We start from the raw sequence: 12,535 nt of genomic DNA, 5'->3' as shown, positions 1-12,535 counted from the left end.
GCGCAATGGCGCACTAGGTGGCACTCATTTGAAAGCTGGTAATACATCCGACTCTACATGGACTCACGCCTGTGGGATCTTCAGCAGAAACTGAAAAGACTGTTGTTTCTGAATCAATACGTTTGTTAACATTTATTGGCTGCGCCATGGCAACGCGCAGGGAGGGACCAGGAGCAGTGTGTATTTACAAAGAATTGTTTAAATACAATAAGAAAAGGATTTAAATGTTGTCTTCTGTACGCTATATTGGTGTGAAATTGCACTGTCACGTTCAATCTACAAGTTATGATTCAAAGCACATTACAACCATACACTGTCTATGGTAAAAGTTCTACCTAATACAACTTTCTTAAGAAGTTTACTTACAGATGCAAACTGTATAAAACTTTATAAAAGATAATGCTTAATTATTTTACTTTCTCTTTACGTTAATCGTTCTTTGGCTATAGCCAATAGAACTATCAAATTCTGCACCGGGAAGAAAATACTTAAAAACGACTTTTTTTGCATGTTAAGCAAACCCCCTTATAACTCTCATAGAGGTTCGTTGTAGTTGTCTCACCTTTTAAAACGTACGGGGTACTTTATTGAGGTCGTGATATTTTAACGATTACCGGGGACTTAACACTAGAGGAACTGCAACAGTCATAAAAAAGTACAAAGTACAGAGCATCGACGGTCAGTAGCAATGCCATTAAGTTAGAAGCATTTTATGACTGTGTTAATTTTGTCATATACATACTCCGTGCATCATCTTTAAAACTCGCAATTAAATCGCTTAATCACCCATGCACTGTAATAGATTTTAATAATAAGTAGGTTATGGGGCATATCCCAGCTTGATAATTTATTGATTTACTGGACACAGAATAATAAAATTAAATGGTCCAGACAGAATTACTTCTGCTGAGATACAGTCGTTTCCTGGCTGACATGTGTGGGTTTAAAACAAGCTCTAAGAAATAAAAAGATGGGAGAAACTTGTAATTGATGTTTTCCCACAGAGGCCAGCCCCTCCCCTCAAACCCACCCTTCAGGTGAAAAAAAATTCTTTAAAGATTTTTTGTCTTATGTGGTATAACAGCGGTCTAGTCGAGCCAATCAGCTCGCTCCCTTGCCATAGATCGCACGTATAATACATAGCAGTAAAGGCAGACTTCTCACAAACGTCTGCAGCCTGCCATTAGATCCACAGCCCGTTTGCCCTTTTTCATCCGCGCTGCAGCGACCCAACTCCGATGTGTTCCGTTATTAACGACCAGAAGCTGACATTTCCGCACCTGCCACGGTAGTGATCGGTGGATAGTCAGGGAGACAAGGCATCGGAAGCCGGGGGGTGTGAGGGCGAGGGAGCCATAGATTCACAGCCGCTGTTAATTAATTAGGTATCGATGGACGAAATGCCACCGTTAACGCGCTTTGTGCTCATTTTCTTTATCTTCGTATCTGTTATTTCCTCTGGGTTGGCTTGTGGACCGGGCAGGGGCTACGGAAGGAGAAGGCACCCAAAGAAGCTGACACCTTTAGCGTACAAGCAGTTCATTCCCAACGTTGCCGAGAAGACCCTTGGGGCCAGTGGCCGATATGAAGGCAAGATAACGAGAAACTCTGAGAGATTTAAGGAGCTGACTCCCAATTACAATCCTGACATTATTTTTAAGGACGAAGAAAACACTGGCGCTGACAGGCTGATGACACAGGTACAGTAAAAAAGGGGGGAAACTGTTTATTCTTAGACACTGTCACAGCCGACGCATCTGTCGTTTCGGACGCTGACTGTGCACCGAAATTACGGGCCACATCATTCAACCAGCCGCCTTTAAACTCTCAGAAGTCAGGGCTGATCGAAATGAAATATGCCCGGGGTGATTTATCTCGTCTTGGTGTGTTATTTTTGTGTGTGCAGGTTCACTAGGCAACAATTAACGATTAAAGTGTATAGGAGATGCAGCTTCAAGTAGATGCCGATAGACAAGGCACTTCTTTGCTCTTGTCATTGCATTTTTCTGGAAATATTGATGTAGTTCATTATCCACTCAATGCATCTATATTTGTATTTGTGTCATGTTATAAGCAAGGCAAATATGTACAGAATTGATAAAATACAATCAAGTTTTACATGGCAAGATATAACTAACTATAGAAAAACGTAACTGTTACAGTACCACCTATGTTAATTATGTGGTACCTAATTACGGAATGAAATCGCAGGACCACTCAGTCTCCCTGCGTCTCTGCCTTAGATTAATCAGTCCGGTCATATAAAAAGCTTGTTTAAAACGGCTTTTGTCTTTGCATGAAAATATTGTCATTTCTTTAAGAATGTTCAGTTGACAATTGCTACTTAATAACGGGGCGGGACTTTGGCAATTATTGGCGTACGCAGGAAACTCGCATTTTTTTTTCAATCAGCGTTGGGCAGTTGTAAAGCGATAAAGCTAATTGCACAATGAAGATCCGTTTTGCATGTACGCGGTGCGTTCAGATGAACAGCATGGTGAACAATTAGAGCGATCTCTGTGATTAAATATACTTGGTTTTCATGGCCTGCTTGGAGCGACGAGTTTGGGTTATATATGGGTCATAAATGAACATTCCAGATAATTTTTCCTGCACATGTCTGGGCTATAGATATACAGTTCTGCGGTGGCTTATTTGTAAAAAAAATGCTGTGAATAAAAACTGTAATCTTTGTGAGAGGATTAAACTGGATTATTTATTACATGGAAATATTTTAGGATTTTTTTTTCGTGTCCAGCCTCCTTATACGCGACCCGAAGTGCGCCTGCTTCGCTGAACCAGATTAACGAAACGAGCTCCAATTATGTATTAAGCCGGCGCGTTGAGAAAGCGTGTTACGGCGCTATAAGCTCCTCTCTAACGATGCATATACAGTGCATGCTTTTCACCTTGCAGGCTTACGAGAAACGTAACCCATAGGCTCCGTAATTGTAAGAGTCAGATCGGTCCCTGTAGTCCACGGTCATCGCAACTGGGAGCTGCAAGACGGCGCGATCCGCAGCGAGTCAGACGCGTCTGTTATTTTCAGATCCACTTACTCCCACCTTATCGATCGGAAAGGCTAGGCTTTCAGTTTGTATTTTATATAACCAATGACAACCCGACTGCGCCAGCTCCAGGGAGGATCTTTTTATAGCCGTTATCCCAACCTTTAGCTAAACTCGTTCACAAAATGGGAACAGACAAAAATCCTCGTTTTAAAACGCCGTGCCTTTTCGTTGGTACTTGGGATTATCTAAAGCGACGCTCATCTTGCCCTGCTTCAGAGAGATCAGAGCAGTTAACTAGGAATTATTCGTGCTGCCCATACGGATTTATCATCATTAGTACATTTACTGATAGCTGACTGTAAGATATATGTTCAAAGTTTTGTTGAAATAGATAAATAATGCATTTGGCCGACTTAAAGGCCAAGGGCGTGGAGTATGAAACGAACCGATAGCACTATTTAAAGACTGTGATTATAAATAACCAACCTATTCTTGCACGCCAGTAACACTGAATTACTTGTTATACAGAAAAGCTATTTAATATAATATTTTTCGTTCCCCGACCGTTTCGTATAGATTTTGCATAGTTGGGAATGATATCGCTGCTGTGTTCGAGCACAGGTGCAGTGCAACAAGCTGACTGATCAAAAGATTTTGGTGTAGTTTGATACAAAATGATGCCCGACAAGCTTTTTTCCTAGCAGTTGCAATTTTGGTTTGCTGCGGTTTCCTGAAATGTAAATCGCAGAGCAGTTCAGGTTATTATGACTGTGAAAGCAAAACATCCTGAGGGCGCAGTCTGTGTAAACGCAACGTCAAACCAAGGAAAGCTTTCGGCTATAAAGATTTAAATTGTTCACGTAAGGACATTTCAGTGAATACCGCCCCCCTGTAAGATGCAGGAACGACGACCCGGCTCCATGATTTTTTTTCCGAAAATATGGTAAACGAGGCAAAATTTTGAAGAAGTAGCCAGTTGTTTACACTGACAGGTACCCGATAAGTGTTCCCATTAACCAATTCGTTTGTGAGGAGATTAAGAGCCGCCGGCGCAGGCTTGTTGAACAACTTTGTCCACCGCACAAAGCGGCAGCCTGGGCAGCCCCGCTGCGCTTCACGGTGACTGAGCAGAATTTGGCTGATTCGCGGCACACGACCAATGAATTAATAAATAGTTTGGGCTCCACGGCTTTTGACTCTGACAGCCCCGCTCAGAGTGGAGAGGGATGGGTTTGGCACAGCTTTTATGTCCCAATCTGTGCGCCACAAGTGCTCAGTATGACTGTTAAGCGCATTTATGTCACCGGTTCATAATTATTTTGCTGGTTCAGTTCATCACAGTGTCTCGGAGGATTAGCATATTGTCTTAAATACGTTGCAAAAGTAAACCTGTTTATTTTGCACTAAATGTAGAGTAGAGGTATAGTAGGGACAAGTTTTTTCCAGGGATAATTATTGTACTCAGTAGTATTATGCGTGTTACCTATTACAGTATGAAATCTCTCTCTCCCTGTTTCTTTCTCTCCCTCTGTCTGGGTATGTGTATTTTGTTAATTGGTACAACATGCAAGAACGGTTATTTTATGGATCTGAGATAGCAGTGAAACAGCACGCGTTAAGCAATCCGGTCACGTTCACAAAAATAGCACTGCTCACATAATGAAAGTCCCCTTCCCCTCCAGGGAGCCCTGAATGGACGCTTTGTGATGTTGTATTTGACATATTGGTAAAGTGCAAGGAAGAGTTGTCCTGGAGAAGGTCAGGCATCCTCACTTGGGGTCTAGGGAACGGTTAACAAGTGCAATACTTTAATGATGGACGAACAGTTTCATTGTAGATCGTTGTTCTTAAACTTGGTTTTCTTGTATTCAAACACCAACTGGACGCTAACAATTACCCAAATGCACCCGATATTCCAAGTCTTGCGGCTATATTTGAATTATTGTAAATGCACCCATTTTTTCCGTTAGGCGTCAAAATCTATATATTTATCTATACATTAAAAGTTTAGAACTTCTCTTTGTTCAGCGCGTTTTTCCCAGCCCTCCAATACTAAGGATTTGACACTATAGCCGAGGGCATTTCACGAAAACCTGAAAACTTATCAAAAGAAATAACGACACACAGGAATATTGCATTTAGGAAAAGACATTTATAACGGAAGGCTATAAAATGGATAGGCTATAAGACATTGCGCTTTTTATTTACGAGTAATTCCAAAAGCAATCTTGAAGCCCCAACAGGTTTACTACAAATATAGCTCAGACGTTAAGCACTTTACTGCGTCATTTGTACAACCAAAGCTTCTAAGAGCTGATAAATCCATTTGTGGAAAAAAGTCTCGCTGCCACGTGATGTCTGCGAAATCCTTTGGGTTTCATAGTGTTTGATTTTCAACAGATACAGTTAGTTAAGATGGATTTTTTCCCCTCAAACTCAGAAACTTTTATGCTTTTAACCACATTACTCTTTGAAGCATTACCTGCTATTCCGATTTTGCTATATCTGCTGGTTCTGGAGAGCGCAAAGCCCTTCTGTTTTTCCCCATTCCTGTTATTACGGGTCCAAGCAGCGAAACTGACCTACCCTATTGTTTTTATTATTATTGTTGTTGTTGTGTTTTCATTATTTAAGTTCATTGGTTCAGTTCAGACTTCTGTTCTAGCTGCTGTAACGCCTAATAAGTGCTAGTGTAGAAAAACTCATAAAATGTCTTGCATTTAAGTTTTCTTTTAAAAATCGTATTCATTTCTAAGAGGTGCATACAAGCAATTCTAACCACAAGTGCTGAAATACATAAATTAATAACATGTAAAAACAGTGCAATAATAGTGAAGAAATAGTGAAGAAACAGTGGCCAAATAACCATGTTTTATTAAGTTAAGTTGTTGGTAAACTGTGGATGCGCCGGTGTATAAACTGAAGCAGAGTAACAAGCTATAGAAGACTGGATTCTCTAAGGTATGATCTAACTTAAATTGTTTTTGTTGTTTTTTTCCACAGAGATGCAAAGATAAGCTGAACTCTCTGGCCATTTCAGTTATGAATCAGTGGCCTGGAGTGAAACTCCGGGTGACGGAAGGCTGGGACGAAGACGGACACCATTTCGAAGAGTCTTTGCACTACGAAGGACGGGCGGTGGACATCACGACCTCCGACCGCGACAAAAGCAAATACGGCACGCTGTCCCGGCTCGCCGTGGAGGCTGGGTTCGATTGGGTCTATTATGAATCTAAAGCCCACATTCACTGCTCTGTAAAAGCAGGTGAGGTTCCGCAAGGAGCGAAAGCGTTAGGTTTGTCCGAAACTGCTTTTCTTTGAGGTTTCTTGGAATTCCTGGACGTCGGGAATATTCATTTGAAACCCATAATCAAGTAAAAGATTTATGGAAGAAAGCTATAAATTAACAAATAATTATATGACAACAAAGTAGCAGCTGTTTTTTTTTATCTAAAGTTCACATATCATAACAAATAGAGAAATCAATTTGCTGTTCTTTGTCCAGTTGTTATAAATATCTTGCATATTTAAGCATTCGGTTTAAAAGTCTCAGTTTAAGGATACGTTATTAACATAGCAATAAATAATCATATAAATATGAATATATTTTACATACAGAATAATCCTGCAGCTTTCAGGTAGAATCAGCATTACTCTGGGTATGCAGAAAATAAAATTCAAATCATGCCTTTCAAGATGTTACAAAATCGTTCAAATCTAGTCGCTACGTCTATCGACGAAGCCGCCTCACGTTATTAACTGGTTTCTATGGACATAAATGTATGCGCAATTTGACGTAAACGTGAAGTATAAAACATTAGTAAAATTACTCTTTAAGGTATGAGTAACTAGAATACCATAGGTGATCCGTAAAAAATATTTCGCGATCTAATATCGCCCCACACTGTCCTTAAAATGTAACTGATGTTCCTGTGTGAATAGCATATCAGTGTGTAAATAGGCCTTTTCTCCACTAAGATGCCCGCAATCATTAATAATGAATTTTATTATTATATAGAAATTGTAAGAAAAGGGTCTCCTTTGCGAGCATGTTATATTTGGATTTAATTAGGCCTATATGTGAATTTTAATCACCATAGTATACTTAACATCTACCGCAAGTAACCAGTTATTGTGAAATACCCTGCTTATATATACTGTCAAGTAATTTAACCAAAGAACCGAGGTAACCTCGTAAATTATAGACGCTGTTACAAAGAAGCAGACAAATACCAATGCTAAAACTGCTACATAACTACGGTTTCCTTGCTATCACACAAAAATGCTTTGGTATCATTCGTATATTTGCATTTTTATCAAACCAAATAAATGTTATAATTCTCAAGCGCGTCTAGATCCGAGTGACAAATCTTCTATTTAAAATTCAACACACACACTCTGGGATGATATTTAGCCCGTGTCATTCAGGGTCGTGTGACAGTAGCGTGCAATTTGGACAGCGCAATGCTGGACTGGGGCGGCTAAATCTGTTTTTTCAGCGGTTCCCCGCCGTATTTCATGCCGCGGAATCTCATGAGAAGATTAAATGCAAAGATTCCGAGCGAGGCGATCCCATTCCCCCGATCTGTTTGCCTGAAGTGTGATCCTAGCGACAGGAATGTAACGAAGGCTTCTCCCAAGGCCTGAATTATTGTCATCCAGACAGACAACAGGGCGGCCCGGTGCTGCTTAAAGAAGGGGCACATTGATGGCGGTTGGCTGTGAACATTCGTTGCCTCTGCCTTCATTTAAAATTCAAATACTCATCTTGAGTGCCTTGGAAGAGTGGCTCCGCTGTGCAAATAGTGTTTGCAATGCCACTAGTTTTGGAGAGTATGTGCGTGAATTGGCACATAGGGGTTTCTGCACCTGAGCAAATATGGGTGGGAGGCTGGGAAAAGCGTAAGTGTCCTTTTCCAAGAGTGGGCCCACACTACAAGCTGGATTAGAATGACAATGTCGGGCCTTTATTGCTATTTAATTAGACTAACCAGGCCGTGGATATTCAAGACGTTTTTTTCCCCACATTTGAAGCAATACAACGGTCTAATTTTTTAAGACGTAAACTGCATTCATAAACACCACCGCTCTATCCCCCCTCCCGAAAAAGAAATAACAAAAAAAAAGCATTATGAATACTCATTGAACGTAAGCATTTAACACTATTAGCTAACATTTTATGAATGATTTTGTCGAAAATGAATCCCTGTCTGGGTTTAAGTGAAAACTGATATTGGGGTTTTAGTCCTGGTGAAATTATCGGCAAATAGATACTGCACTGTCTTTTGCTTTCAGGTTTGACATTTGTAGAAATTTTAACCCCATGCTTGTCATTCTTCCATCAACAGAAAATTCGGTTGCAGCAAAATCCGGAGGCTGTTTCCCGGGCTCTGCATCCGTATCTCTCCAAGATGGAAGGAAGAAGCTGCTGAAAGACCTTCGAGTCGGCGACAAGGTGCTGGCCGCTGACGGCGAGGGGAAGCTCTTGTATACCGACTTCATCATGTTCATGGACCAAGACGTCGCAACCAGAAGAACGTTTTACGTGATAGAAACCAAGGAGCCGCGCAGAAAGCTACGCCTCACTGCCGCCCATCTCATCTTCATCACGGAGAACTCTACCCATCCTCACGAGGCGATGGTGGCGACTTTTGCCAGTGAAGTCAAGCCCGGCCAGGAGGTGTTCGTGATGGATGAAACGAACCGCCAGCTGAGAGCTGTCACCGTTCAGAGGATTTACCTTGAGGAGCACCAAGGCTCATTTGCTCCGGTAACCGCTGAAGGAACCCTGGTGGTGGATCAGGTGTTGGCGTCGTGCTATGCCGTGATAGAAGACCATCAGCTGGCGCACTGGGCCTTCGCACCGGTTCGCTTTATTCACCGATTGTCCTCCTTATTGTACCCAGAAAACCATTCAGACTCAAGCAGCTCCTCGTCGGATGACGGTGTCCACTGGTACCCCATGATCCTGTATCAAATAGGAAACTGGGTCCTGGATAGCCGCTTACTTCACCCCCTTGGCATGTTAGTAAACTCAAGCTGAAACGTCTAACCGCAAAGTAAGATGTGACTAATGTAGGATAAACGAAAATAGCCGTAAGGAGACAAGAATCCCCGGAGGACTTGGAGTATTTATTTAATTGACATTTACATGTGTCCTTTTCAAAGAATAAATGGACCTTCAAGAGCCTTAAAACTTTTCTTTGAATAATTTATTCTCACGTGAACTGTACGCCGGTACACCGGTATGGATCCTGACGCCGCGCTGCCAGCTATTTGCTCAGAATCTATTTTTGTACGTCTCTGGCAAAACGCAAAGAAAGCGAAGAAAATGTAAAGAGAGAAAAGCAGAGAGTTTGTGATATTCTGTCCATATGTGCATCAGACTGTTATATTTTGGGGGTCATACTTCGTGTGGGTCCATAAATTATATTTTTATACACAGAATTGTAAATTAGATTTTGACAGATCGTTACTTACTGAATCACGTTTCGTTATTTGAAATAGTGTAAGATACAAAAATATATTTTAATTTAAATAGTTGCGAAAAGTCTTGGCCAATCGTGTGCTGTATTGTCTTTCATTTTTTTTTTACTATTATTGTCTTCATTGGTTATGGCCAGGTTATAAAAGCGGGACAGTTTCCGTCATCTGCCACGTGTCGACTGTAATCATCTCATTTTCCTTTTTTTCCTTTGTTTTCCCCAACATTTCAAGTGCACATTCTCACAATTTCGTTATATGATATAGTAGTACAGAGCAAGATGTTTGTTTTAATAAATTAACTACTACTGTAAATGTACTAAAATGTATTTTTTTCATATTTTGTAATAGGGAAATAGTTTTATAGAATTAAACAGCGCCAGATGCAGAGTTTGAATAGTATATAATACATACGGTGACCGTACCATTAACTTTCATAACCGGGCGATGTCATAAACAAATGTTTAGAGTTTATTATTTATATGTTTACTACAAAATGAGATAAAGGAATATTCAAACTTTCATCTGTTATATGTTCTTGTTTCTGATTAACGCTCCGTTTATAACTGTTATGTAGAAATTATTTTGTGAATACTCGTACATCGGTAGTAGCCTACAGAATATGAACGTCCTTGTGGATATTTCACTAAACTTCTAAACTTTCATTTTTATTTATAATGTGGACCTCGATAGGCATTGCGGTTAGTACAAATAAGATTGCTCCTTCGTTAATTAGACACTTATATAACGCTCAGAGAATAAATCCACCACAAAACAAATTGCGTCGACTTAAACTTTAGTTGCGTCAACGCCGACTAAATTGGATGGTCTTCTCAGTCAAACTTTTGTCAATTTCTAACCTTCAAATTTATTGTTACTTTGGTCATTTTAGGCAAAAATAAATTCGCTTTGGTTGATACGCAACGAACAATGTAACTAAGGCACATATTCATTAATCAAGTATATAAACTAACGCAAACAGTCTCTCTCCACCACTTCTTCGGAAGATTTTTTATTACTCTTTTGTATTTAACAACAGACACTGGACATTTATTTGAGGTGTACATTCGCAGCCTTCGGAATCGTGGGCCATAGTATGGAGCTTTGAACTGCTTCGTATATTCCCGTGAAAAATCGCGGCGCACCGTTACAGTACAGGTTCTCATTGATTCATTCGGGAATAAACAAGCATCGGAATTAAGCTGAGTTACTTGGTATGTCACAGATAATTATCATGAAACGGCTTAACCCTCTGCTGTATTCCGTTTAATTACTGTGCTTTTAATTAAAGTTATTTTTTTTTACCTTAAATTGTACTTATCTCAAGAGCCGCAACCTCTTTGTAAATGCGCAACGCGCTAGTGTGAAGTGTTTCAGCAAAACCGGCCCCATCGTGTTTTTACAATGGCAAAGACTTAATCGGTATCGAAATGCCTGTCTGGCTATGGGCTTTGAATCAATAACAAGAAGTTTAGAACTCAAGTGAATGAGCCTCGATTGACAATACTGGAAATCAGTACGCCGTCATACTTAGCAAAAAGAGTGTAGGAGCGCCATCTTTCGGTCACGCCTATGGTAACGCCTGACCCGCAGACACGGATTACGGGTGATTTTTGGGGTACCCATGCTGTAATATCAATGCTGCAGAGTGGAAAACCAATGGGAAGAAGGAGGGACATACCTACCCCCTCCTTTGGTTTACTTCTTCAAGGAGACCACACAGCATACAAAGATTGATTCTGCTGGAGCTGCAGGTACACTGGACAAGGAAAGACTGCAGGATAAAGTCTAAAGAAATAAATGTCTCCACGATCAGGTAAATTTATATTTAACCCATATACCCAATATATAAATAGAAAACTGTCTACTAAGAGAACATCACTGGGAATAAGAGGCTCCTATAAACAAGATTAGGACAAAAAGACACAATGTGCTAGTTTGTATCTTGCCGAAGTTCTAAAAGCAGAGGAACAGCAGATTAAAGGAAATGAAAGGGTAAGCGTCTTACCCATTACATCACCGACTACTTTGCTGGATGAATTCCACCTGAGGAACAATGCTTAAAACCTTTTGAGATGATCAAAATTTCAACTGTGTTGCCTCCTGCTTACAATGTCGGAAGTTCAAATCCTGCTCTCACTCTATGTCTGTGTGTGTCTGCATGTGTGTGATCGTATGTGTGGAATATGCATGATCTCCCCTGTAACCTAAAGCTCTGCATCTGACCAGCTTAAAAAGCATCATGTCCAATACTGATACTCGCACTACCCAAAATGACACCCCCCCACCCACAGGTACAGGCCTTATTCCATCACTTTCTCTTCTCCTGTGAATGGCTTTGTAACAGTATTCCCCCGCCTTTGGGATATACATATAGTTTTAGCACAAGTCAACTTCCACTGCAGACACTTTGCTATGCGAGCCGATAATGCAAAAACCGTTTGACAGATCTCTTTCAAACTTTGGACAGGCATTGCTGTATGGATGAGGAACTCAAATTATTTACATTTTTGACAGATTGCCTCAAACCGAGACAGCGCATCATAGGCAGTTTTGACATTCTCATTAAGACAATAACTAAATAGCATTTTATGGATTTTTTTCAAAGGCAGTACTGTAGGCAATGTAGGGGGGCTGGAATGGAGCTCATTATATCGAGAGAGTTCGTCCCAGTTTTGAAGCAGCGCAGCATGGTGATAGCAAAACAAGTGTAGTATTGATAAATGAACCCATTAAGACGATCACTAAATAGCAATTTGATGGATCCTTTTTCAAACTTTGCAGAGGCACTGAAACAGATTGTCCAAAAACTGAAGTGACTCAGGGGCAGTACAGGGAAGGGTGAAAGCAGACAACATTTGACCTTGTGAATGTGATAAGTCAAAAAGTATTTCATGAATCTTATTATGGCTTCACAAATCATTATATGGATGTAGATCTATATCTGGTTTCATATTCAGACAAACTGCCATTATGAAGCAGCAGCAGCACCGCACGTCAGAAAATGAAGGAAATGGCAGTTATAGAGGACTCTTGGTCTT

At 40.5% G+C, this 12,535-nt stretch overlaps 1 protein-coding gene across 1 annotated transcript; it reads left to right on the top strand.

Annotated features, from left to right (window-relative positions):
- Positions 1–1,134: 1,134 nt before the first annotated feature.
- Positions 1,135–10,016, top strand: shha (sonic hedgehog signaling molecule a). The gene is made up of 3 exons (XM_049012452.1): positions 1,135–1,700; positions 6,015–6,276; positions 8,360–10,016. Exons 1-3 carry the CDS (start codon positions 1,392–1,394, stop codon positions 9,052–9,054), a joined length of 1,266 nt encoding a protein of 421 aa, XP_048868409.1. The 5' UTR covers positions 1,135–1,391; the 3' UTR covers positions 9,055–10,016.
- Positions 10,017–12,535: the final 2,519 nt, after the last annotated feature.

Source organism: Brienomyrus brachyistius, chromosome 4, assembly GCF_023856365.1.
Source record: "Brienomyrus brachyistius isolate T26 chromosome 4, BBRACH_0.4, whole genome shotgun sequence".
NCBI classification, from domain to species: Eukaryota; Metazoa; Chordata; class Actinopteri; order Osteoglossiformes; family Mormyridae; genus Brienomyrus; species Brienomyrus brachyistius.
Note: the sequence above shows the minus strand (reverse complement) of the source record. Positions and strands in the feature narration are given on the sequence as shown.

Bases quoted from the DNA above. Each gene is read 5' to 3' on its own strand.
- shha (XM_049012452.1), top strand. From the start codon at position 1,392: ATGGACGAAATGCCACCGTTAACGCGCTTTGTGCTCATTTTCTTTATC. The intron at 1,701-6,014 runs GTACAGTAAAAA...TTTTTTCCACAG, and splicing joins CTGACAGGCTGATGACACAG to AGATGCAAAGATAAGCTGAA. The intron at 6,277-8,359 runs GTGAGGTTCCGC...TTCCATCAACAG, and splicing joins TCACTGCTCTGTAAAAGCAG to AAAATTCGGTTGCAGCAAAA.